A 27,027-nucleotide genomic window follows, 5' to 3' on the forward strand; every position below is an offset into this window, starting at 1 on the left:
TTTTGAGTGGAGTGGTAAATACCAAAATTGTGTCGTTTTTTTTTAAACCAATTTCGTGTTTTGTTCAAGGGTGTTTAATTGTCTTTTCAAGGATTCAAGTTGCCGCTTATTTGTTTTAGTAGTGTATACTTCTTTTCCTGCTATTTTTAGGCCTTCTTCTTCAATACTCCAGATTGGCTGAACCAAGTAGCTCATTGGTTGCACAACTGGTTTGCTTGACTTTCTTGTTAAATACAACACAAATCCCGAAGTTTGGATGTTGCGCCCTATTTTTATTCGAATGGGAGCAATACGTTTGCGATATTCTACTGCGATTGAATTCATTTCAGATAGGGGACATCTGCAGGATGTATATTCGAAAAAAGTGTTTTATAAACTTAAGGAAATTGTAAACTTTGACCAGTTTGTTTGTACGGTGCTGACAATGTTGGCTAGTTTAATAACCGACGTCTCATGAATTACTTTTTCTAATATGTAAAGACGTTTTTCGCATTTTCTGATCATGAAATCTCTAAAAAATCTGCCATTTGTTCAAGCATATAAAACTGATTGCCGGAGTCAATGACAGCCTACTTTACTATTACTGACGAGCAAAACTGGGATAAGTTGTAACTGTTCAAACCAAGTTTTGGGCAACCATTCAAATTTTGCTTTTTCTGAAGCAGTAAGCCCTCCAATAGATTGATATTGATTTTCTCCATCCGCTTTTTATGTTGATGGTATGCGTTCTTGTCAATCCATTGTGACTGGCCTTATATTTTTTCCTGAAACGATTGCTGCATATGCTGCACTGTTTTTGTTTGTAAACAGAAGTATGATGGAACCCTTTACATTGCTGACATTGTCTCTTTGAAGTGCAATTGATTCTTGAAGGTCCTTAACTTGAAGAATGCATGCAAAGCATATGCTTTTTGCCAAATTATCTTTCTCAACTGGTGCCAAATTTTGTTAAAGGGGCAGTGAGCAGAAAAAATGGTCCTGCGACCAATTGAGGCATTGTTTGGAAGGGTATATCAAATTTTTTATCGTATTATTTTCAAAACCCACTCTAGCGTTTTGTTTTGAGCCGAAAGACAATTGGTTGCGTGTTCTAAGTCCCTGATATGTGACCACTGACGACCTCAGAAACGATTGTTCCCCTTGTAACCTTTGAAATATCCTATTTTGTACTTCAAGCGACTCCTGACACAATTCTACGAACGTTTTCACGAACAGCGCACTCGAAGCATTCATACTTCAAAAGTAAAATTTCTCTATTTTTTTTTGATAAATTTGACCGAAACTGTAAAATGCAAACCTGCTTTAGAACCCAAAACTTGACAGGTTCCCACTAATTTCTTCAAAAAGGATGAAATTGAAACAATTGAAAGGTTGTTACTTGATTAGTATGGCCATGCTTCGTTTTGCTGAAAGAAAGCATTTACAAAACAGTTTTGGTCCTAAGAAAGATTTTGAAGGTCCATCAGTGCAACTTTATAAAAATCAGAGTTACATGAGTACTCTTTAGCGAGTACCTATGCTTTCCCTGACATGGAAAATTGTAGAAAGGTCAACCAGTGAGATTCACTAATAGTATGTTTCCTATCAAGTGTAGACTGAAACATGCTTATCCAACCGTGGAAACCTTGGGTCTCCGTCGTATAGTTAGGTATTGTAATTGGAGGATATTTGACAAGTTTACTTTAAAGTCAATTTTTTTTGTCCGGGTACAATTTTTGGTGCGTTTGATTTTTTTGCGTTGTTTGAATGGGTTGCATTTGCATGTAGCTCTGATGATTGGGAAAAAATCAAAAAGTTTTCTCCAAATGCATCTCTGTTGTGTTCACTGTTTGGTGGTAACACTGGAGGAAGCTTTCTTCTCCTGACTGAGAGTTAAAGATTTTGACTTTCAAGACAATGATTCGTTCACAGTGTGGTTCAAAAATTTTTGCTGTTCGTCGCTGGTCGAGATTCGGTGAAGTGGATGGCAAGTCGTTCTGAAAAAAAAAATTGGCTCTCCGTCATATAAATTGTTCACGCGGCCATTAGGGCGCAGGTGTGTCATTGACAAAAGGGTTTCGTCCGGTAACATGTGTTGGCTTGTTTACGTTGAATGTATTAAATTCAGGAGAGCTGGTTACGTCTTCGCTCAAAGTGTTGACGTTGTGAGTTAGCTCTAAAAAATGTCAAGAAAGACATGCATGTAACTGATGCTCGTTGTCTTCTGAAGATCCATTTGCGAACATTTCGTTAGTTTTTACTTTCATTTGATCCGATTGGTCTTATGTTTTTGCTCTAAAGTATAAAGAGATTTTTCATGGGTCACTTTTTTCATCTGTGACTGTAGAAGCTCCTTAGATCTGCTCATTTCAATTCGAGGTAGCCTGAATTTGTTCGATGCAATTTTCGCAGTTATTGTCGATGTGATGTTGGAATTGTTTTCGTCCATACTTATTGAGAATCCTAGATAAAGATTTCTTTTTTTGGCTTTTTTCAGCAATTTGCCTTTTACTTAGTTTTACTTTCAAGAAATTCGAAGCTTCTAACGATTATTTGAATTGTTGCTTGTATTTTTGTAATTTAACGGAATGTTTTTTTCTGTATTTAAAGTTGAATGAACTGAACTTAAAATTAATGTTCGAAAAGCCAAACATAAGTCAAACAATCTAGCTGTTTTTTCATATTATTCATAATATTCTAACAAATTTTTGTAGCTAGAAAAAAGTTTAGCAAACCATGAAACGTTTTTTATATAACTTTTTTCACTTTTTTCAATTGAATTTTGATTGATTTTGTTAATTACAATTTAAAGACCCTCATTGGTTTTAGGTAAACTCGAACTCGATTGGTTTTTATAAATTTGCTTCTGTTTTATTGCAACCAACAGGCTGCACTCTAAGTAAGGAATTGAAGAAACGACAATTTTCCTGAATTAACGCAAGGAAATCGCGTCTGCACAAACACATTACAAACCGAAACAAGTGAACGATAACTATTACCACAAAAGGAAAAGAGAGAACCAAACAACGTGCTCAATAACTGCTTCACTATCTTTCAATTTAAACATTTTTTCATCTTTTTTTCTACAAAACTTATGAATAATTGTAGCCAGAAATCTCATGTTTAAAATAAAAAAACTGGAAAAATTCGAAAATAGGTTGTGTTTTTTAAAAAACAAATCTATTTCAAGAAAAAACCTTGAGAAATTGTTCGATCGAAAAGTCGGAATTTTTAAAGTTTTTAACAAAATACTTACATCATGGAAGGCAAGATCCCGTTCACGGAAAAAAAAACATTCGCAATTGCTTCGTTTCAAACCATGTGTTTTTTTTTCACTCAGAAGCGCTCAAATAGCTTAGTTTTTCATGGTTAGGGAAAGAGCAAATCTGAAAAAGAAAAAAAGCTCAAAAAAGTTGCAAGGATTAAAGGTTTTGTTCAAAAAAAAGTTACGCTTCACTCTCAAACTTGCTCTCCTCAGAATATCTATACCTCGGGGTTACAAATCAATATCAACATACAAGCAAAATTATATTGGTAATGAGCATTTTTTCTTTATGAATCTTTATATATCTTCTCTCTTCTTCCTTTTTTTGATGATGTCTTTGTGAATGTTTTTTCTAAACTCTGTTTTTGGTAACTCTTCTGTTGTTGAACTCGTTGACATGCAGCAGTTGAAGTTTTTTCTAACGACTGTGCAATACATTTTGTAGTTTTGTCTTCAAGGTATGTTGTCAAAGGTCAAAAGAAAAGCTGGTGTTCCAGTCTGAGCAAGTATACCGAGGAAAATCAGTCATATTAAGAGGGAGGGTTGTTTTGTTTTTTTTTTCAAAAAAAACAGAGTGAAAAAAATCAGTTTGCTCAGATTTGTCGGCTTTGCAAAAGGTGATAGTAATCGCGATTCAGCATTCGCCAAAGCATGTAATGATAATGTGTTTATTTTAACAAGTTTTACGAGTGTTCAGTTCAGACTTCACATTGATATGTTACAAATCACACTGACTTTCAGGATCAATTTTGACTTACTTCATGATTTATCCAAGCGCGGGAAAGTTGCATCAGCAATATTCTGATAGTGACAGTAGGCTTTACTGCAATGTTTTTTTCGAAACTCAAGTAGATATTGATTTTTTCAATCGACCAGATCAAAACTGATAATGAACTGATTTTCAAGAAACTGTTAGATGAAAAGCTATGTTATTAGTAAAAAAATTCGGCTTCACAATTTTTTTAGTCCGAATTGGGAGAACAGCAACAGGCAAAAGAGCCATTCTTTTTCTGTAGGCGATGCGAATTTTTGATTTCTTAAACACTTTGTTCTGTATTGGGTTTCAATGTCGACGAAACTAAACTATAATCAGCTTTATGTTCGTAACACTTGTTGCGTTATGGCTATCAAATCTTGTTTTAGTTTTGCATCAATAAATATCCAGCTCGAACTAATTATGTTACCAAGGTATGTCTATGAAAAGGATAACGGGTCTATGAGACAATGCGGAACAGTTAAGAGAAACCAATTTTTTGCCGATTTTCTCTCTCTGTTGCTTAAGCTGATAAGTGTTTTCTCAAACGCGTGTAATGACAGGAATTTGATCGCTCGAGTTTGAAAATATACCAATTTTACAGTAACAACAAATAAGTACTTCTCAGCTGTTCTTATTAATGACTTAAAACCTTTCTTTACTGATCTTTTTTTTCTTTTTGCTGTCAAGCGAACAAGAAGTTTTCTTCAGTGAGAATAGCAATCATGATTTTTTTCTGATTTTTTTTTAAAAATCCAAACGCAAAATCTAGATCACAAAAACAGAGGTCGCAATCGGCTTAAACATTTTTTTCTTTTTTTTCTTCACGTTATATGAGTATTATCTTTCTATCAATATTTTAAAAAACGTGGGAAAAAATGAAAAAAAGAATGTATTAGAGTTTACCTGTATTTTGCATTTTAGTTCCAAGTAAAGAAAATTCAATCGATAATTTTGAAATGAAATTGGGTGAGTTTTGACAGTGACTTAACAGTGACAGCTTGTTGTGAATTGATTGAGACAATGGAAGTAACAAGTGTAACATCTGCAATTTCAACTGAGAATAAGCCTAAGATCTTTTTATTCGCGCGAAACCTTGAATTGTTTACCATGTCAAAAAAATTGGATCAATACTTGTCGGAAAAAAAAGATGAAGAGAAAAATTTATAATCGTTGAGAGATCTCAGAGTTTGGCAAGATTTAATTGAATGGCGAAGAAAAAATTAGGACAATAATAATTGGTATTTTCAAGACTTAGCTATTTTAACTCAATAAATTTTTTCATGCAATTGACGTTGGGGATCAATTATCTTAATCAGGGACAAGAGGTTTAAATTCAAATTGGGCAAAAACGGATTATTTATCCACTTTCTATTAAAGCTTGAACCTCAAAAAAGACTGCTCATATCAAATTTATATTAATACGATTCGTAAGATGAAGAAAACTAGCTAAAAAAAGCTTTTCTCTACAAAAATTTAAGTGGCAACTAACTCTATTAGTTTCAACCTGAAAAGCAGCATCCCTTTATTTTCACCGAAAACCAAAAATTATAACATTTACGTTTGAATAGCTGGTGTTTATTTGAAGTCGAAACCAACCCGACTTAAAACTAGACGTTCGAAACACATCTCGCATGGATTGAGCACAGTCGACACATTTTTTTCGATCGAGGTGATCAAAACATCTTGTTTGGTTCGAGTACGGTCGAAACATACAAAATTTTGGTCGAGACGGTCGAAACATGCCGAGTGTTGGTCACGATTAAGTATCGCTTTACAATCAATCCGGGATTGAAACAGTGGAAAAAAATAAAAAAGAATGTATTGGAGCTTACCTGTATTTTGCATTTTAGTTCCAAGTAAAGAAAGTTCAATCGATAATCTTGAAATGAAATTGGGTTTAGTTTGATAGTGACTTAACAGTCAGTTGCTGTGAATTGATTGAGACAATGGAAGTAACAATTGTAACATCTGCAATTTCAACTGAGAATAAACCTAAGATCCCTTTATTTGCGCGAAACCTTGAATTTTTTACCATGTCAAAAAAAATTGGATCAGTACTTGTCGGAAAAAAAGATGAGTATAAAAAAATTATAATCGTTGAGAGATCTCAGAGTTTCGCAAGATTTAATTGATTGGCAAAGAAAAAATTAGGACAATAATAATTGGTATTTTCAAGACTTAGCTATTTTAACTCAATTGATTTTTTCATGCAAGTGACGTTGGGGATCAATTATCTTAATCAGGGACAAGAGTTTTAAAAACTCAATTTGGGCAAAACGGAATATTTATCCACTCTCCGTTAAATGAGATACTATTAGAGCTTGAAACTCAAAAAAGACTACTCATATCAGAGCGAAGCCCCGAGTTTTCCGACTGCTTTTTGATGAATTTGAAAACATCAACAAACAAAGTTTCAAAATTAATTGAAAAAAATTAGCGTTTTTTTGATTAATTATCTCACATGCTACGCTAAGTACAAAGTGATGCTTTTATCAATTAGCAACGTAAAAATTACTTCAAATATCTTGCCTGAATTCAAAATGGAACAATTTATGAGCGGTTTAAAAGCCGCTTACGCGTTGATAGCACGAAACATCTCGCACGTTAATTGTCTCAAATTAGCCAATTTGAAGGACTTTTAAACTCCCACAACTTTTCGAAGCATTATCACATATAAATCAGATCTTGTTAAGAGTGGCTCAAGATGTGAATATCGTTCCGACGGTGCAAAGTTTTGTTCAAAAATTGGAAAATGGTCCAGAAAAAAAATCAACCGGAGCACAACTATTCCGAATCTTTCTAGAAAATCAGAACAAAATTTATTCAATCAATTTCTTTCAAAATTTCATTGAGGCCTTTAATATATGTATTCTCTGTTTTTGAAATTTAGAGCAGAAATATTAATCTAGAAAAAGATTTGGGCTTGCCCTAAAGTTATCTCAGACCGCTTTATGTTTTGATTATCAAATTCGAGCGCATGTGCCAGTACTCGACCAAAAAAGAACAGTTGTGACAGCGGTTTGAGTCGAGCACAAACTCAAAACATACCGCGAACACGGTTAAAACATGTCAAAATCGATCGCGCTCGGTCCGAGCTCACGTCGAGCAAACGGATGCGCATCATGTTCAAAAAAGAATAGTCGAAACAGTTCAAACATACCGCAAGCACAGTAGAAATATATCAAAATTGGGTCTAGCACGATCGAAACATACCTCAAGCTCAGCCGAATCACACCTTAAGGTGGATCGAAACGTACCGATTCGTCCGTGTTAAGTCAGAGTCAAAAGCAAAAAATCCTTCAAATCTCAACAATTTTTTTTTTACCGTTTTTGATTCAAATTTATATTAACACTATTCGTAAGATGAAGAAAACTAGCTAAGAAAAACTTTTCTCTACAAAAATTTAAATTGCAACTAACTGTATTAGTTTCAATCTGAAAAGAAGCATCCATAGATTTTCACCGAAAACCATAAATAATAACCTGTAAGTTTGGGTAGCTAGTGTTTATTTGAAGTCGAAACCAACCCTACTTAAAGCTAGACGTTCGAAACACATCTCGCATGGGTTGAGCAAAGTCGACACATTTTTTTCGATCGAAGTGATCGAAACATCGTGCTTGGTTCGAGTACGGTCGAAACATACAAAATTTTGGTCGAGACGGTCGAAACATGCCGAGTGTTGGTCGAGAAGCTCGATTTACAAAATGAGCTTTGTCACCCGGGTAGTTTAAAACATCAGATAACTTCCTCATTATGACTAGTTTCAGAAAAGATATAAAAAAGTGATGGGAAATTTACTTGAAGACAGGCTGTGAGGCGATAAACCTAAGAAAAACATGTATTCGGCTTCGAGTTTATAGCAACTTTTCAGCATAATTCAAAAATTGGTTGCAGCATTTCAAATTGTAGTTTTCACTGTCATTTGCTTCAAATTATTGTATTTTGTTTTAATCAATGAAGCAAAAACAAAAAAGTCGTAAAATCGATCATAATAAAAATCTAGTGGTGTTTAAATTAAAGCGGAATTATTTTTCTCGAGAAGCTATTTTTTCACCCTTTTGAGCCAATACTTTCTATTTTAGCGCATTGGGAATCATTAAAAAAGTTTTTTTTTATGAAAAAAAAATTAAAACATTTCAAGATTTCGAAGTTGACTTTGAACTCGTCGTGCGCATCTGTCTCTGTAAATCATTGTTCGAAAACGAACTAAGCGCTCACGAATTTTAATCGAATACACTTGTACATCGTAGAATGATTATATTGAGTTGCAAAAATTTGTTCGTTGAATTCAAAGCAAAAAAATTTGAAGTTTGATTTTTTATTTGGTTAAGATCCGATTTAAATCGATTTTTTGGTTTAAATCCCATTCTACATCTTTTTTGAGTGCATATGTTTTGGATTCGTGAGTTCGAAGCTTTTTAATTTCAAATCAAAATGACGTAATAAATTCCAACCATTCCGCACGATCGAAAAACTAATTCTCGAAAGCTTGTTATTTCTTTTAATCATGTGGGCATCATTGAATTGGCTTTCAAATATGGCAGCAAGCTAGTTTTCAGCACCTTCATCGTTAAATACCAGAGTCAACTCCAAGTCCAAACTCAAAAGAGATGCTTCGACATAGCAATAACTTAAAATAGCTTTCAAGCATCGGTGAATATTAGAAATATTATAACTACGCGACGAATATTTGACAAATAACTAAGCTCCTAACTAAATCTACCATCGGTCAAATCACTCACAGCTAAGAATTAGTCGTGTTTATACTAGTTAACTTTTATTTAATCATCCTCTTGTTTCGGATATTTGTAGAATTTCTGGATTTTATTGAAATTGGGAAACTATGGAACCAACCGCACCCCCGATGAGTTTCTCGGAAAACGACCAACCCCCCTGTCAACTTCCACCACCCGCCTACGATTATGGGGCTAATACTGCCATGACAACGCCACTAGGCTCTTTTTCACCCTAATTTTTATTTCTATTTATTTTTCTTATATCTGTCGCTTTTCTCTGAGTTTTTCACATGTAGCTCTTATTTTTCAGGCTTCGAAAAATCAGAAGTATTTTTTGAAACCTAAACGAAACCTAAAACATGCATTTTGAAGTCAAAATTGACGCCTAAACCAGCATAATAGAAATATTGTCATGAATATTCTTCTTAAATTTTTCTTCCGCTGAAAGCTTTTTTTTGGGTAAAAGGCGTAGGGCTTTCTATTTGCAGAATTAAAATAGTATCTTTTGTTTTTAATTACAAAAATTACTAAACTTTTCTGAATTTTAAGTCTAGATTCGATCAAGAGTCTTGAGTTCGAATCTCCGAGGTGTCCAAACAAGGAAAAAGAGTCTAATTGAATCATCAGTTCCCCAACCAGGAATGTCAAATGTCCCATTTCGTCCTCCGTCTTACCGAGCTTACGATCCAAACACGGGTAAACCATTTATTTTTACCAAAAGTCGGTATCCAAAAGTCGACTTTTGTTAACACGAACAACTAAAAAAAAACGTTGACCAAAACTCTCCATCCCCCCCCCCCCTCCTCCCTGCCGTCAAAAGTGCCACCGCACGTCTCTGTTATAAATGAATACATAAGATTTACTTGACTGACTGTTTCAATAACAAAAATAACTACCTTAGGACGTCTTTCATGGTGTTGCTAACCAAAAATATAAAGATATTTATTCAAACAAATTTATCGGAACATATGTAATGACTCATATGTAATAAAATTATTATTATTATTATTAAAGGTGGCACAAACTGGGCAAATGCCGGGCGCCCGAATGAGCTGGCCAGACCTCCGTCGCCTCAGCCTGTAGCTGCTCCGCGGAATGTCAACATCTTCCTGGTGAATCCCGGGAATGAGAACAATGCAAGACAGAGGAGGGAGTCAATTGTGTCTGAAAACACAGTTTCTGCGTACGTAATTATCTCAAGTCTAGTCTGTAAACACCCCCCCCCCCCCTCATAACCGACCAATAGAACAATCTTCCTCCTAAAAATAATTGACAAGTTCTAGCAGTGAGGACTGCATGACTATGCTCAAATCTGATTGGTTAAAAAATCAGAATTCCAACCAATTGAACGTTCTTTGGACAAAATTTGTTTAGGCGCGAGACTGTTCACTTGGTCCTCAACTAGCAATAATGTTTCAATATCTACTTCTGCTTCCTTTTACATACTTTTTTTGATTTGAATTGTTTTTAATTGTTTGCTAATAAATAAAAAAAGTGGCTTCGAAAACTGAGAATTCCAAAAATTTGTGCTAAAACTCTGCAGATATCTATGCGTGTCTATAGAAAAAAACTTTTACGCCAAATGTGTTTTAAAATGTCAAAGGAAGGCTATTTATTTCTACCACTCAGAGTTAGGCCCGCGTGTTGTAGGATAGATCGGTTTTCGGTATTTCATGAAAAAACAGTTTCTGAAAACGTCAATTTAAGGAGATTTTATTGTGAAATTAACAGCAGATATGAATCGATAATAAAATCAGAAAGTATCAAAAAATTTCTGAAAAGAAGCAACCGTTAACACAGACTAATAATCCTAAAACCCACACAAAACCATTAACGTATCATTTTATGCTGCAATAGTTGACAGTAAAAACCAAAACTGGCAGCCAAAAATTTGTCTTTTCGAGGTCAGACAAGGTCAAGATTGATTGTTTTATGTTTTACGTTTATTCGAACTGGGTATACGAGCTTCCGTAGTATTTACACAATTAGATATTTGTTACGTAATTATTGCATAACTTTTACATGACTAATACATTTTTTACGTAATATTAGTATAAAAAAGGTAAACAAGCCCTTTTCCCTGTTGACAACTAAATGGCCATATGGCCTTGGGTGGATCGAGTTTACGCACGGAGGTCTGCAACAAGACTCTTACTTCAGCTTAGACCGCTCGGCCATGTGTTCTTATTTGGCTTTGGTTTCACTGCATTTATAGTTCCAGTGTACAAGTGCTTTTCACACTTACATTTCAAGTGGAAACATCCTCGGGCCTCAAAGGAGCTAATACCGGAACAAGTTTGACCAGAGGATGATTAAATTCTCCTGTGGCGAAATTCAGGAATGTGGAGCGGGCGACCGCATCTTTGCCAAAATTCAGGTTGAAGATACGTGCTAGGGGGGTAGTATCCCCGGGGGCTACTTTCCTCTACAACCCATACAATATCTCCGAACTTCAGGCCATCTTCAGCGGGTGTTTGCCACTTATGCCGTTTGTGCCATTTAAGGCGTTTGTACGTACTCTCGTAACCATCGAGTCCAGATGGCGTTGGCATATGCTTGTGCACCGTGGAAGCGCTCGCGGTGGAAAACTTACGAATGCTGTCCCACTTGAAAATGGTTAAGCGTAAGTGCATCAAGCTTATTTGAGTCACTGCTAACAGTTGTAAGTGGACTCACATTTAAGGACTGATCAAGAAAGTTGTCTGAAAAACTTCTTCATTTGCAAGGTATAAATATCGAATATAACACTCTCCTGCAACCACATACAAGGCGATGGGCGCTGATGGTGTGGCGTTGATGAAGGGTTGTTATTCCATTCTATACCTTTATGAAAAAGAAGGGCGGATGCGGGGTCATTCCACGCTCGGGTGCACAGAAGAAGCTCTAGCTCTACTCTGCGCCGAAAAAACTATTTCCATTGTCAGACCAAATTTTTGATGGGGTTCAACGCCTAGCTATGATCTTTTCTTATCCCAACACGCAGGAGCTAGAATTCATTGACAGAACGACTTCTATGTGGATGGTTCTTGTGTCAAACAGGTACTCGATTGGTAGTTCAGACATTAAACGTGTGACGGTTTCCGCCTTCCTTTTTCGACAAATCTTGCAATTAAGTTCAATGTTGCGAATTAGGGACTATGGTTTAAAGACGGCATAATCCAACTGGAAGACTGAACTTAGATAGTCTATAGACTAAAGCTCATTATTCATTTGCAGATGACCTACAAATATTTTCACTAAGTGGTGATGACTATCAAGTATGATGTTGTGTTGTTCTGATTTCAGAAAGATGGCTTATGCGGGCCGTCGACAAGAGAAAACCACCAGTACCAATAAAGGAAGAGAGTGTTGCAATAGGACTTAAGTGCTTTAATTATGTCTCAGAATTTAGTAACTTGAACTCTGACGCGAGTGCTTCTTTTTGTGACAGAAGCTAAACTAATTTCTATTTTGCATTTTCGAGCTCAAAAAGTTTTACAATTCTAAGTGTTGCTTCCCGTTGACGTCGGAACTACGGACTTAATCTGGGGATGAATGCTCTGGTGCGTAATAGATCAACGAAAGAGCTGTTTTCAGGCCAATTGGTGACGGGTTTAATTGGTGACAGGTTTGCGACAAAATTTGATGCGAAATCAACAACATCGTCAACGGGACATTTATTTCGGTGACTGCCTCAACAATCGGACAGAAAGGCCAGTCGTGGGTTCTTAGGAAGCTTGGACTTTGGGTTCAGCTGCTGTCTTTTAAAGCTTCGGCGGCAAAACCTCGGGTGACCGTGTCTGCGAGATTGTTTCCGGTGTCGAAATGATACCACTCGTCAACAGTGGTGACTTCAAGAATTTGGCCTAGTAGGTTTGCGACAAAAACTGGTTGCTTCAATGGCAAATGAAGCCACCGGAGCACGGTGGTGCTGTCTGTGTACTTGAATACATGGTTCATCGAGATTTTAATGCTTTAAAAATTTCTTCCTCGAGGCGTATCGCCAATAAGGCAGCTTACAATTCTAGTTTAGGTATAGACTAAGCCTCCATGAGAGTTTGGTCTCTTGGGTTTCAATAGCGCAGAAGACCTCTTGCGAACTAATTCAACTTTGTCAATGCAAACGGAAAATAGCAGCGCGGAAATGTTAGCTGATCTAAGATAGGTAGGCTGGAATCCTTTAAAGAGGAGACGCGCTCTAACAGCGTATGGAGCGACCAACACTGTGGGGTCGAAGATTGAGGAGACAAAGCTTAGGATCGTGTGCTGTAACATTGTTTTTCAAATCTCTATTTACGCCTCGGCTGATCACTAATGTGTCATGTATGTGGTCCCATTTTAACTGCCTAAAAGTTCTTTGAATTGACTTAATTTGTCGCTCGACGTACATAGCTCACTTTGTATAACATTTATCTTCCTTACAAGTTTTGTCAATTTGAAACCTCCCAATTAAGAAAGTTCTGTAAGGTCTTTAATTCTTTTCAAAGCTTCAGGGTGTTTCAACGAGTCAAGGTAATTGTCCATATATAATTTTTTCATTGCTTCCGAAGCTGCCCTTGGAAAAGGGCTTGATTGACACGCGGCTAGCACATGTGGAGGAGTCTCGAGTTCCGATGATGTGTCGCGTGATTGTTACATTTGCACATCGGATATGTTGTCCTCCCGCCACATGAATTGCAGTGATGGTTGATCAAATTCAAGCACGCCAACCTCATAAAACATTCCTTCTATATCAGCAGATACAGCATACTTTTGCTGACGGAACCTCATTAGAACGAATAAAAGGCTTCAAAGCAAGCCGGTGCCTACCAGGAGAGCTTTATTGAGGGAAGATTCATCAAAAATTCGATGCTCCATTTAGGACGCACCAAATTTTTTCGGATTGTTGGCGTTATTCACCGATTGGTATGGAAGATACCATTCCTTAACGAAACGGTTTCAAGGGGTCGTGGGCGTTAATTTTGCTTAGATACCTTTGACATAACAAATTGTTTTTGCTCATGAATCTTTAAATATTTTTAAACTTCTCCAAAGACGTTTACTGGGAAGCAATTATTTGGTAACTCTGAGTTGTTTTGAGACCAGAGCATGCCGACGGAGTATCTATGACCATCTTTTATGGTAGATGACTCAACTTTTTGATTCGCCCTCTTATCGACTGAGGAATTTCTTGTAGGCTCTGTATGACTCGAGTTCATACCAGGGTTTGATCTGCACTTCAAAATTTACATCATCGATATTGCATTTTAAGCTTGTGGAGATTAGATCACAGGAGAAAAAAGAGACTTTTAAGACCCTTTCCAATGGGAAGACGAACGGCGAAAGGAGTTTTTTTTTCACTTTTATATTGGTAGTACTCAAGGGGACGAATATACTCATAGACATCTTGACCTAATATCATTCCTACACCCGCATATCGGTATTCGGCGGGATAACTAGGTTCCAAGTGAGGATAGTTTTATTGCAACTTGGGGACATTGGTTGTAACTGAACCTAATTTATTTTCATCTTTGACATAAGCTCAGACAGAGACAAATATTTCTCGATTTAATTCAGATGTGACATTTAACCAACTTATTCTGGGGCAATAACCTCGGTGGAATTGAATTAATTTTACAAATAAGTTTAATTGTTTGACCTGTCAGGTTAAGTCTATTCGAGATAAGATGACAAACAAGAAGAATTGCAGGCTGCGTTACATAACACGCGTTCATTAGTTTCATAAGTACTGAATGAAATGGATAGACTTGCGATAGGCATTAGGCTTTTGACACTCATTATGATGTTGGACAAGTGGAACTCCGTGAATTTTGGCTTTGATTGTGTTTTAACTGCAGGATTATTTACAGTTGCGGGGAGTGCATGGCCAGATGAGTTTTTTACGGAGTACGAGCTGGAAAAATGAGCTCAGCTCCATGCAAAAACACATTGTGAGTGCACTTGCTTTTGGGTTTGGAACATGTTTTCAAAATAGGGCATTTCGTAAACATATGATTTTCTTGAAGGTCGCAAAAACAAAGTTTGCTCTCAGTAGAGAAATTAGCGCGCTGAGTTGATTTTTTTTCTTCGTAGGCGCTACTTTTCTCAAATAGATGATTGCTTTTACATTGCAAACAGGGATTATACTGAGGATTTGTCCCGTTTTTATTTGCGGGTTTGCCGAAAAAACTTTAGGAGCGTTCGGTCTTTGTTCATGGAGAATTGCCTTCCGGTTTACTAGAGAAACACATGCGCTCATGCACTTCGGCTTAAATTAGTCCTTTTCGGTATCTAATGACATAATTGAGGACGAGTAAAGGTCGGTTGTACCGATGCGAAGCTTGTTGGTTGAGTGAGACTTGAATGCGGAGGTATACTCAAAGTTACGTTCAACGGCTGAGGTGACATAAATATAGTTGCGTTTACTGGAAATAGGCGAAGCTTCCAATGATATTCCTGAATTTGAAGAAACAAAAGTTTTTGGAGCAAGCGGGGGAGCTAGTGGTAGTGGTGATGGAAGCGGTATTCCAGATTAGTGGGCGGTGATGGGTTCAGCTGACGTGAGGGCTTCTATTGTGTTGAAACATTTTGGAACAAAGAAGAAAGTACTTTCCTGACGAGTTCCCACCAGTAAGACAGATGATACATTCAAATTGAGGTTGTTGTGTGGTTGCAAATCACTTTGAGGAGCAAAATTTATGACAGTCGTCGCCTGAGATGACTGGTTTTCGATGGCGACATTCACCAAGTCTTTCTTTCGAACCTGAGGGGAAGCCGTGTTAGCGCTGAAAAACAAACTTTGCTCATGTGCAGATTGATCTGTGATTCATTTTGTGTCAGTCGATTCATCGTCTTTCTTCATCGACAGTTTTTGCCTCAACCAACTTCTTTTGATTGTCTTCGACAAACTTTTCTCCAAATCCAACTGGTTTGCCTTTTGCTTAAAGAAAACAGCAGCCTCGTTTCGCCTTTAATTTTCCCCGCGACTTAAATTTGCTCTTTCTAGTTATCATCTGCGTTGACTTGAGGTCCTTGAAGCAGTTTTAGAGTGTGTTGAGATGTAACGGGTTGATCTGCTTAAGATGGAGGAAAATTTCGATGTTTGAGGTACTCGTGATTTTTCATCTCCAGAATCCAAACGCAAAGTTTCACCCGAGTTTAAATCCTTCTGTGTTTTTTTCAGAAGCTTGTCGTGGGCGTCAGTTATTTTCTTTAAGCACAACTCAAGATCCTCGAGCCCTTTACTCGGTTCAACAGTGTTATAAGCGTGGCTACGCAATGCATCAGTCTTTCTTATAGCGTTTTCCAAAGCTGCTTTGCACTGACTGATCAGCCTGTCAACTTTAACTACCCTCACATTTGATTGGAGACAGTTTCTGAGCTTAGTATAGTATTGATTGTTGGAGTGTGCTTGTCTGTTATGACTAAATATTAAACTAAGCTAGAAAATTTTTGAATAAGGACTTTCCGAAAAAAGCGGTGCTCAAATCAAGTGCGATGTCACTCCCCACACCTTCACAAAATAAACTTTAGTTGCAAGATGATAGTCACACTTTACTTGACTGAGAAGGGAGGGGAGCCAACTTCAACTTAGGATTTACGGCGATCGGTTAAAAAGGAACAGTTATAGTCACAAAAAATTTTTAAATTAAATTATAAATCAACTTGTTGAGACTGGGCTGCTATTGCAGCTAGGCGGCAGTTCGTTTCCGTTCTACGTTTTTTCTGGGATTCTTTACTTTCTTAAGTTCGAAAATGCGTATGTTTTTTAGTATCTTCTGACTACTGTGAATGTTCTCAATTCAAGGTGAGCTTCTTGATGAAATACAAGATATTGGCGGAGTAAAAGCTCATCCTTCGTTTTTCTTTTTGATACAAGACCTTTTGTAAGATTTATTACCAATTTACCAAATTTACCCAGAACGTTATATAAATATGGCGTTCCAGTGCTCTAACAGTCTTTAATAGAAATTATTTTATGTTTATCTTAATTTAGGATATTCATATTTCGTTCTGAGAGAGAGCTCGTTTTTGACAATTAGGATGTCGACTGTCAACATTAATAATAAGATCACGCCAGATAACTATATCAGTCCTATTAGATAAATTATTTTTCAAATATTATTGAACAGTTTTTTGACGGTTTACTGCGCTATAATTAAAAGTTAAGCCAGGAATAGCAATACAAATACCAGAATATATTTTGCGATGTTTGAGGTTTGTGTACGCCTGATGGCAGTTTGCGTGCGTCAACTTGTTGATCAACTGTTGTCTGACTTTTTTGCCAAAACTAGTATGGTTTTCGTGGCAGTTATCGTCAGCCGACCATGATTCTACCACTCAAACTTGGGCCCGGCTGTTGTAGGGTAGATCGGTTGTAGGTATTTCATGAAAAAAAAAACAGTTTCTAAAAGTGTCAACTTACTGAGAGTTTATTGTGAAATTAACGGCAGATATAAATCGATAATAAAAGCAGAGAGCATTAAAAAATTTCTGAATAGAAGCAACCATTATCGCAGACTATTAATCCTAAACCCCACACGAAACCATTAACGTATCATTTATGATGCAATAGTTGACATCAAAAACCAAAACTGGCAGCCAGAAACTTGACTTTTCGATGTCAGACAGGGTCAAGATTGATTGTTTTACGCTTTACGTTTAATCGAGCTCGGTATACGAGCTTCCGTAGCATTTGCACAATAACGTAATTATTACGTGATTTGGCGGAATCCAGATGATTGTTGCGTACAATTTGAATACAATTTGCGGATGATTGTTGCATAACTATGACACTACCATTACGTAAAAAGATAAGGTAACCGAACCCTTTCCCTATTAACAACTAAATGACCATATGGTCTATGAGGGGGCTCGAATCTACGATAGGGGGATCGAACTGGATTTGGACTTTGGTTTAGATCCTTCGGCATGTGTTATTATTTGGCTTTGCTTTTACTGCATTTATAGTTCCAGTTTACATTTGTTTTTCATACTTACACAATTCAAGTGAAAAAACTAATAAAATCTTCTCTCAAAGTACATTACGAGGCCAAACGGTGCTTCTGATAGGCGCACAAACTTGTGTCTGTATGTTCCTCGATTCCATAGACAAGTCTTTAAACTGGTTCCAAAGTGTAAGTGGAATCCATTTACTGAATCTCCGTGTAAGTTTTGTCGGTATTTAGTTTTCTGGTGGATTCCACAACAAGCGAATAGAAGCAATTTTTCCGCAAATGTACGTGGATTCCGCAAAGTTTCTCGAATTCCTCGTACAATTTGCGGATTCCGCTTAGATTTTGCGGATTCTGCTTAGAATTTGCGGGTTCCGCTTACAATTTGCGGATGCCACTTACAGTTGCGGATTTCGAGATAGTTTTAGTTTACTAAACTCCTTTATTTCCAATTGTTCATGGATTGCACAAGCTGGTTCCGGATTCCAACCATTTTGTTGCGGATTCCAACAAAATTGCTGTTTCGGAGTGATTTTGAGCAACACAGTGTTTCAGCTATTTGTCTGTGGAATCCAAAACAGCAGAGGAGATCAAAGGAAAATAGCAATTTTCCTGATTCCCCGACAAACCTAGTTTTTGCCAGTTGGGGAAACCGCTTAAAATTCACAAAATGCACAGTTTGGCTTAGTAAAATTTTATCTTTTTTTTCCGACAAATTTTTTTGGAGTTTTTCATGTATGGTAGCTTCAAACATTGATTTGCCTTCCAATTTTGAGTTTTGCATATGTATATATCGCTGAAAATTTATTTGGTGCTCTATCCATTTTTCTTGGACACCTTAACTTTTGTTTTAACTATGTTCTTGTTTTCAAATATAAAATCTGACGTTTTATAATACCTTTTTGACTGCAGCGGGGATCGAACCCACGAGGCCCTGCAGTTTGACGCTTGGACTAAGTGTTCTTGGGGAGTTCTCGCGAAAGCTAATCGGCTAAGTGAGACATTTAATCAACTGAGAAGAGTCAACAAGGTACAAATGTGTTAGATGGGTCCCACGAACAAAATAAAAAGCGATTTTATCCGGTTGCTGTTCAAGTAGCACAGAGTGTTCCGATCATATTCATAAAAACTAAAAACTAAAGTTCTTCAAATGATAAAAATCTTCATAGTAGTGTCATTTTTTACGCGGTCTGATGATAAAACTATACATATGCGAAAAAATTAGTTAATTAGGCATGAGCGATAAAACTTGTCTTCAAACAAAGAACAAACAAAAATTTAAAAAAAGTCAAAAAAAAATTTTGAACGAAAATTTTTTAAAATTTTATTTGCCAATTCAAGGCCGTTTTGTGCGGTTTTAACTTTCACAAAGTTCAACAATTTAGGCTGCAGCCATAACCGACCATGCAGTGGCTTAAGAATTTGAAAATGAAAAACTAATCAAAAACAGCAAATGACCTTTCCGACAGGTTTTATTTTTTGAACAAAAAGTGTCTAAAGTCTCCTAAAAATTGAAATTTTGCAGATGCACTTTTAAGTTAACGCTATCTAATCTAATTTTTTGCTACTTATTGTTGAATTGAAGCTAGACGGCAAGTGCGAGCTAGTAGGCACACACTTAGTTGCGCCAATTTAGGATTATTACTAGAAAAAAAAAACCTAAATTCAAGAAGTGTCCTTCAAAACGATTTCATCGATAGTGTAATGACTCATCGACCATGTTTGTGCTTTTCAAAAATAGAATATAGGGAGTGGATGTCATCGGGCGTTTCCAGTAGGGGGGAGAGGTTGTTGCGGTGGCATGGTGTCTGTGACATTCGAACTGGCAACAATTGGTGAGATTATATTTGAATTTTTTTGTTCGTAATACAGTGCTGATTTAAATTATCCGGACAAAACGAACAAAACTTGAATTTTCAAATGCGTTTTTCTCAAATTGGGTCAAGATTAGACAAAAAGTGAAGAGAACAAAGTTGCTCAGAATTTTATCAAAATTCATATGGTGCATTTTTTTCTCCAAAATTCTCAACCAAAATTTTACCCCAAAAATGGGTCATTTTGGCTTTTTTCAATTAATCAAGAATTACACTGAAACTACTTGGTTAATTGATGAGAAAAACTTATCACAAGAAGCCTCCTACATAGCCCAACAAAGTTTAAGAAGGGTTAAATCTCCAAAAGTTTGCGCAAATTGTTTAAAATTTGTTTTTAAACAGAGATTCTCGGTTTTAAATAGTAAAAATTACATTTAATGACTATCAAGTACAAACTTTTCTTATATACTGGTTTTTGGAGATTTAACTCTTAAAGTTTGTTGGGCTATGTAGGAGGCTTCTTGTGATAAAATTTTCTCATCAATTAACAAAGTAGTTTCGGTGTAATTCTTGATTAATTGAAAAAAGCCAAAATGACACGATTTTGGGGTAAAATTTTTGTTGAGAATTTTGGAGAAAAAATTGCACCATATGAATTTTTGATTCTAAGCAACTTTTTTTCTCTTCACTTTTTGTTTAATCTTAACTCAATTTGAGAAAAACGCGTTTGAAAGTTCAAATTTTGTTTGTTTTGTCCGGATAATTTCAATCAGCTCTGTACTGTCAGCAGATTAGCAGCTGAAGTTTTTTGCTTCTTCTATTTGATTAATTTCATCAGAGAAAAAAAAACGATTCATTATGAAATGTGTAACAAAAGTAAAAAGAATTTGAAAAACTTTAAAATTGTTTTTTTTTTCTCAACAATTTTTACTTAAGTTTGCATGCGGGCAGAAAACTTATGCGAAATAAAATTATCGATTTTTTTTTGCGAAGAACTCGGAAAACCAATTTGCTCAGCCAACAAAAATTTAACCATTTTTTTCGAAAATCTCTACTCCATCAAGAAAATAGAAGATACTGTGCTTTTCAAGATCATGTGATTTTGCCCTAGCTGCAATTGATGCCGGAATGCGGAAAACTCATTATGGGATCATTATTGAAGAAAAAAACAATATGGCGATATTTTTCGTATATTTTTTTCCGAATTTTTCTTCGAAAGTTTTTTTTTCAAATTTACCATCGTTTTCGAACTGAAACGTTAGTTTTCTGAAAAAAAAAACAAATTTTGTTTTTTCGAAAATCTTTTCTTTATATTTTTATCGAAGTTTGCTTTTTTTCAGTTTATGCTGTCCTCGTGCCGCTGTACGTGGTTAGCCTGCGTCGGCAATCGAAACAACAGAACTACGTGCAGATGATGCCCAATCTACTGATGTGGATTCTGCTTCTTATCTACTTGATCTTGTTCACGATGTATCTCATCGCATTTGGGGTTCACAGAGTGAACAGATATCGGTTCAGGAATTGTCCTTGGATCATCAAAGGAACAAGAGGCTTTTTAGAATTTTTGTTGCCCTAAATAGTTTTTTAAGCAAATGTTAGGAGACGCTACACGATAGGTTTGATACCTTTTTTGTAACAAATTGTAAAATTCTGCAGAAACTTTAAACCGACCATTGTTTTTTTCATTTGTTTACAATTTATTTCCAAAAAGGTACCAAACTTGTCGAGCGTCTTCGTTTAAAATATTTATGCCTGCCTTCTTCAATAATCTATATATAATATAGACAGAACTCAAAAAAATATACCGCCAAAAACTCTGCAAAAATAAAGAAAAACTAAGAAAAAGAACTAAGCGTTCATTCATACTCATTTATAAATGAAGTTTGGTGATTAAAATAAGACGACCAAAGAGGAGGCAATTGAAACAAGGATAACTGGTTACTTTGTAAGTAGCACAAAGTCTTTCAACTATGGTCTTTAAAAAAACCAAAAAAAAAATTCCAATTAATGAAACTTTTTCTGTGTGGTGTGATATGAAGATCTGAACAAAAAACTTAAACTTGAGCATTTTCTACAGTCATAGTAAAACAGGCAAGTTAGACAACAGTTTTTTATAGAAAAAGGACTAAAAAAAAAAGATTCATACGTGTTGCTAAACTGATGTCATCAATTTTTCAAAGAACTATTTTCTTGTTTTGGCATAAAAGCCGGTGTACATACTAAATGAGAAAAGAACTTTTTGTCAAAAAAAATTTAATCATACAATTTCCATAAAAAGAAATTGTATGACTAAATTTTTTTTGATGGCGACAACAAAATTTTTACAACTTTTGAAACTGCCTCAAAAAATGTTTTGTTTTTTTTTTCTACCGCAAATCGAACTTTGTACCCAAACAAACGTTTCCCAAAAAAAATTGCAAGCAAAATTTAATTTTTTGTGTGCATTAAGTTGTCCTGGATAGACTATTATTGGATTATTTTTCTTTTTCGCAGAATAATTTTTTTTAAAAAACCTTAAAAACCCTTATATTTTAATGTATGCCTTGATCAATCTATGATAAGTTAAAATTTCAAATTTTAAAAGCAATCATCGTTGAAAACTTTTGTCTAAATTTAAAAGTTTGTTAATTTTGTGATAATGTTTGTGAAAGACAGATTTAAAAATTTTCAGGCCGCTTCCAATGCATTGTTAATGCGAGACGGTTAAACCTTTAGTTACTCTACGTTTGAGTAACCGAGGTTCTTGTCACTTGTGTTCGGCCACGAACACATCCCAAAAATTTTGAGAAATTAAATTTTTTAAAAGATCAATTCTTTTGGTTCATCGGAAAATGCTAGTCATACACTTTCCGTACAAAATTAATCACTAATCATAGATTTTTCATGCAATTTTCTGTAATCATTACTGATAAGATTTTTCGATGAACCCGGATGAGCTAAGTATAAATATGATATCGTAAGCCTGCTGGCTCTCTTTATTTGCTCAAAATTAGACTAAAAGTTGAAATTTTTTAACCAGTTTTCCTCGATACTGAACTTATTTTGGGCTTGACAAAAATTGCTCTCAATTTAGCAAAGTTTTATATTTTTTCATTCTTGCAATCACTTTACATGAAATTTAGTTTTTTTTCCAAGTTTTCATCAACCTTAATTTTTGTAAAAATATCAAACCATCAAAAGTCGGAAAAATTAACAAAACATATTGTGCTTCTCCATTTTCTGTAAAAATGGTTCGTTCTTCTCATTTTTGGTCTAATGTTCTGCAAAAGTACAAAATCTAAACAACCACCTTATAGTCGTTTTCTCCATTTTTGGCAAACATGAAACTAAAACATTTTTGGCAAACTACTTTCTCCAATTTTTAATTTTTTCAACACTTTTTGTAAGTTCAAAATAAAACAGCTGCAACAACCTTCACCATTTTTGATTTTTTTTTTTCATTTTTCACAAAATTCAAAATAAATTTGAAAAATAAAACAGCAGCTTGTAGCTGCCACTCGCAACTACCTTCTGATGGGCAAGATGGCCGCCTTCAGAGAAACAGACCCAGACGAGATGCAACGCAACTGCAGATTGAGGGCACTGTCCAAAGTCAGAGCCCAGTTCGGCCGAAACAACCCCGCCTGGGGCATGTATTACTCGTCCAGCTTCTACAGGCAAGCAGTTTTTAAAACCTCCAGCCAATTTTTCCCAGTTTCCAGGTCAAAAAATTACATGAACGGGTTCCCAGGAAAGTCTTCTTTTTTTAAAAAAATCTTTAAAAAAGCTGCATCAGCTAAGTTGCACTCAAAAAGGCAGATGTTAGAAAAATCCTGCCTGGTAGTACATGTATTATGCGTTTTCTACAGGCAAATATTGTTCCGAATTGTCTTTTTTTTCACATTTAATTCAAAAAAGCCATCGAAAATTTGCACATACGAAAAAATTAATCCTGGTGCATGTGTTATTGTCTAGTTCTTACAGGCCAGTCAACTGTCATCGGCTAAGTCGTATTTTTTTCCGAAGCCAATCCAAAAGTAGCATAGAAAAATTTCTTACTTCTGAAAAGATTTTTATTCGAAAAATCTCACGAACTAAAAAGTTTAAATCGCATCAAACTTTTGAAATTTCCTAAAGGCAGGTTTTCCAACAATCTCTCATGAAATACACACCAGTTTTACAGGAAAGTCCTGTTCCGAGCGAAGTCTTACTTTCAAAAAAAAAACTGAAATTTGCGTCGAAAAATTCACTGTTCTTAAAAAATCCCACACCTGGTGCATGTATGATTCCCACAGTTGCATAAGAGCAGCCAGGTTCTCAGCAAAGTGTTATTTTTTTATCAGAGACATCTAGAAAAAATCAATCCAAAAAATTCGCACTTCCAGAATACAATGTTTTTGAAAAAACGCCTGGTGCTGGTAACTTTCACCCAGTTACAAGCTAGTCGTGTCAGACTTCGTGTCTTTCAATATATGCATCGATAGGTTTTGATTTTTATTTATCAATTAAAGTTATGATTGACTATAGAATAAAATCTATAAAAAAAATCTAGCTAAAAACACAGAAAAGTGAGGGTTGCTCGTAATAGTAGAAAGCCTCGAATATTCTAACTGCCTTTTAACGTCTTCAAAGTAGTTTTCTAAGCCAGTATAAATCGAAATCAGCCGAAAACAAAGATGAAAACACCATAAAAATTGTTCATAATCAGAAACTTTTGAAAAGCATTCCCCACACGGTTCTTAAAGTACAAACTGATATATTTTGCATATAACAACGTAATAACTAAGTTAACTAGCATTCATCGACTAACTTTGAAACGACTTCTATGCTGGATTACTTTGCCGCTTACGCGTTATACAACGATATACATATACAAAAAAAAATAATTTTATATATCGAGCATTCTTCATCAATTTTGGCTGAATTGGCTATATTCAAGTTCGCAAAAAAATCATATGTAAATAGCTTTTTAAATTGGAGTTCAGGGCATCGAAATGTTTTTAATGGAAAAAAAATGTTCATCAAAAATGGCTAATAAAAATTCAAGATTCGTCGGCCAATGGAGCGCAACTCCTTCGAACTCTTATACAATTTTCCAAAAACTCCTTTCGATTTTTTTCTCAAACTGTATTGAATCTTACGAACAGCCAGTAAAAATCAAAATAAGTGTTCTAAGTTTCGAAATGTTGTCTGCTGGAAAATTTTGCTGTAAAAGTTGGTGTTTCAAAAGTTAGTTGTGGCAGCATTTGGTTCTTTACTTACTTATACGGCTTCAAACGAAAAATGAAAGACAACAATTTTCAGCCTTATTGAATAATGTGTTTTTTTACCAAAAATTTAGTGCGCTCGGTTTCCCGAGAATTTCAATCGTCAAAATCATAATCGTCAAAATTTGTGAAAAATTTATGTTCGCAACATTAGAAAATTGTGGTTTTTTACACAAAAATTAGTGCACTCGCTCTCCGGAGAATCGTAATCGTCAAAACAATATCGTCAAAACCTGGGACAAAACTATTTCCGCAATATTGGATAATGCGGTTTTTAGTTAAAACTATTCACCAAGAACTTAGTGCACTGGGTCTCCGGATAATCGCAATCGTCAGAATCATAATCGTTAAAATCTGCGACAAATTTATGTCCGCAACATTAGCCGAACTTAATTTATTACAATGTCCCAGTCGCCTAGTGGCGGACAAATTTTAGCTTAAAGCCCTGATTTCAATTGCCTACTTTGATATATTCGCAACTTCCAAATTACGAGGCCAAACTGTGCGCTGAATAGGCGCTCAATTTGATGCTAATAGGTCACGGTAAAACATAGAGAAGTCTAAAAATCTGTTCAAAAAGGTAACTGGATACCACTTACACATTTCCGAGCAATCTGCCCACTTAAACTTTAAACGTAAAATGTTTCGTCACATTAGATTTAGCTCGGGTTCCGCACAAAGAAAAAGGACTTTGCAAATAGAAGCGGATTCCGCAAAACTGTAAACGTCGGTATAATGAACATAACTTTCTTTGTGAATTACACAAAGTGCTGCAGATTCGGCAAAGATTGATATGGTTTCCGCAAAGTTGGCTGTTTTAGAGTGATTTTGAAACAATGTTTTGCAATTTGCTCGTGGCATTCAAAACAGCAAAGAAGATAACAGAAAAAAAACAAAGTCACAGATCCACGATCCACTAAAAATCGCAACTTGCTGCGGAATCTACTTACAATGCATAAAATAAACAGTTTGGCCTGTTCAATCCCTGAATCAGCGCCGAAAAAATTCAAAATTTTAATTGATTTCTAAGAAGTTTTGTTGCGTGTCTTGTTTTTGATAAAAAAAAGTCAAGTTTGCTAAAAGTCTGCAAAATGTTGAAAATGAAACAATTTTTTCCTACCTTGATTCATGCGTGTAGATAAAAAACACTACAGAAATAGAGTTTCCGAATAATAGCATTGTAATATCTCTGGGAACAAAAGTCATGTGGCAAACAACCTGCAGAAGCAAAAAACAGTTTTTATTTTTCTCCTAATACCAAAATAGGTTTCCTACGGTCTGTACAATTTGAAAAAAAAACAGTTTCAGAAATTCTTTTTGCTTAGCAGGTATATGGATTAAGCCACCTGACTTTTCATCTCATGGTTTTGAATTAGACTTTTTGCGAAGATTGCGTTTACGTGAAAAAAAATAGATGAAGGGTGAAAGGGTAAAGATGTGGAGGGGTGTAAATAGAAAACTAAAAGAAAATTATGAAATATCTGTGCTCGGGTTTTTTTTCTCCAGACAAATTTTGGCTTTTCAACTAGCCATTTTTGACGGAATTTATCATCCGAAAGGCATTTTTGTCTTGAGCTCAAATTAAAAAAGATCTTTCATCTGTGATCATTTGTCGTAAAGTTATTGGCGTTTACATATTGCCAATAGGGCCAATTTGAGTCACTTAACGAGAGATATATTTCGCGCTATAAATCTTTTTGCAATAACATTGTGTTTAGGAAGAACATACGAAGTGTGACGTTCTACTTGCTCTGTTATCTCACTCTAATTGTGACCTCTACAATCTTTTATATGTACTTGGGACTTTTGTGGAGCCAGATTAAAGTGCCCTAAACGAAATGGAATTGAAGACGATAACAAAATCATATCATAAAGGAAAAGAAGAAATCGCCAGTTTTTGATGGTCGTGCAAACTAAAAAAGGATCTATATTTATTGAATTAAATTTTTTGAAAATATGGCATAAGTTAGTTCTTACGATTATTTCAAGTCAGAATAACATTTATTTGAAACCCACATCTAAAAAGTAACAAACAGTGAAATATTTTACTTTTACTTTTTACTGTACTTAAGTTTAGAAGCAAAGTCGGTTAAATTGTGGCGGTATAGTTTTTAATTTATAATTTTATGTGAATGGGATATTCCTTTAATCTTTATGCGAACTTTTCCCAAAGTGCCTTCTTTTGATTCTGTTTTAAAACCAGCCTACTCACGTGATCAATGTTCGTGGATTGACCAATGAAGGAGCAGTTGAACAGATCCGGATTATGTTGGGTGGACACAAAGCGGATAAAGCAATCGAATGCTCCGGAGCGCAA

At 35.5% G+C, this 27,027-nt stretch overlaps 1 protein-coding gene across 1 annotated transcript; it reads left to right on the forward strand.

The window, feature by feature from the left end:
- Positions 1–8,638: 8,638 nt before the first annotated feature.
- On the forward strand, positions 8,639–26,740 carry LOC134855339 (uncharacterized). Its single transcript, XM_063871836.1, has 8 exons — positions 8,639–8,957; positions 9,366–9,434; positions 9,753–9,921; positions 18,563–18,680; positions 19,392–19,485; positions 20,805–21,003; positions 22,953–23,120; positions 26,429–26,740. Exons 1-8 carry the CDS (start codon positions 8,846–8,848, stop codon positions 26,541–26,543), a joined length of 1,044 nt encoding a protein of 347 aa, XP_063727906.1. The 5' UTR covers positions 8,639–8,845; the 3' UTR covers positions 26,544–26,740.
- Positions 26,741–27,027: the final 287 nt, after the last annotated feature.

This window comes from Symsagittifera roscoffensis, chromosome 10, assembly GCF_963678635.1.
Source record: "Symsagittifera roscoffensis chromosome 10, txSymRosc1.1, whole genome shotgun sequence".
NCBI classification, from domain to species: Eukaryota; Metazoa; Xenacoelomorpha; order Acoela; family Convolutidae; genus Symsagittifera; species Symsagittifera roscoffensis.

What these genes read in the sequence shown, in the direction of transcription:
- LOC134855339 (XM_063871836.1), top strand. Translation starts at nt 8,846, where the DNA reads ATGGAACCAACCGCACCCCCGATGAGTTTCTCGGAAAACGACCAACCC. An exon ending in AGCTTACGATCCAAACACGG is followed by an intron (nt 9,435 to 9,752) that starts GTAAACCATTTA and finishes TTATTATTAAAG; the next exon opens with GTGGCACAAACTGGGCAAAT. An exon ending in AATTGTCCTTGGATCATCAA is followed by an intron (nt 21,004 to 22,952) that starts AGGAACAAGAGG and finishes ACAGCAGCTTGT; the next exon opens with AGCTGCCACTCGCAACTACC.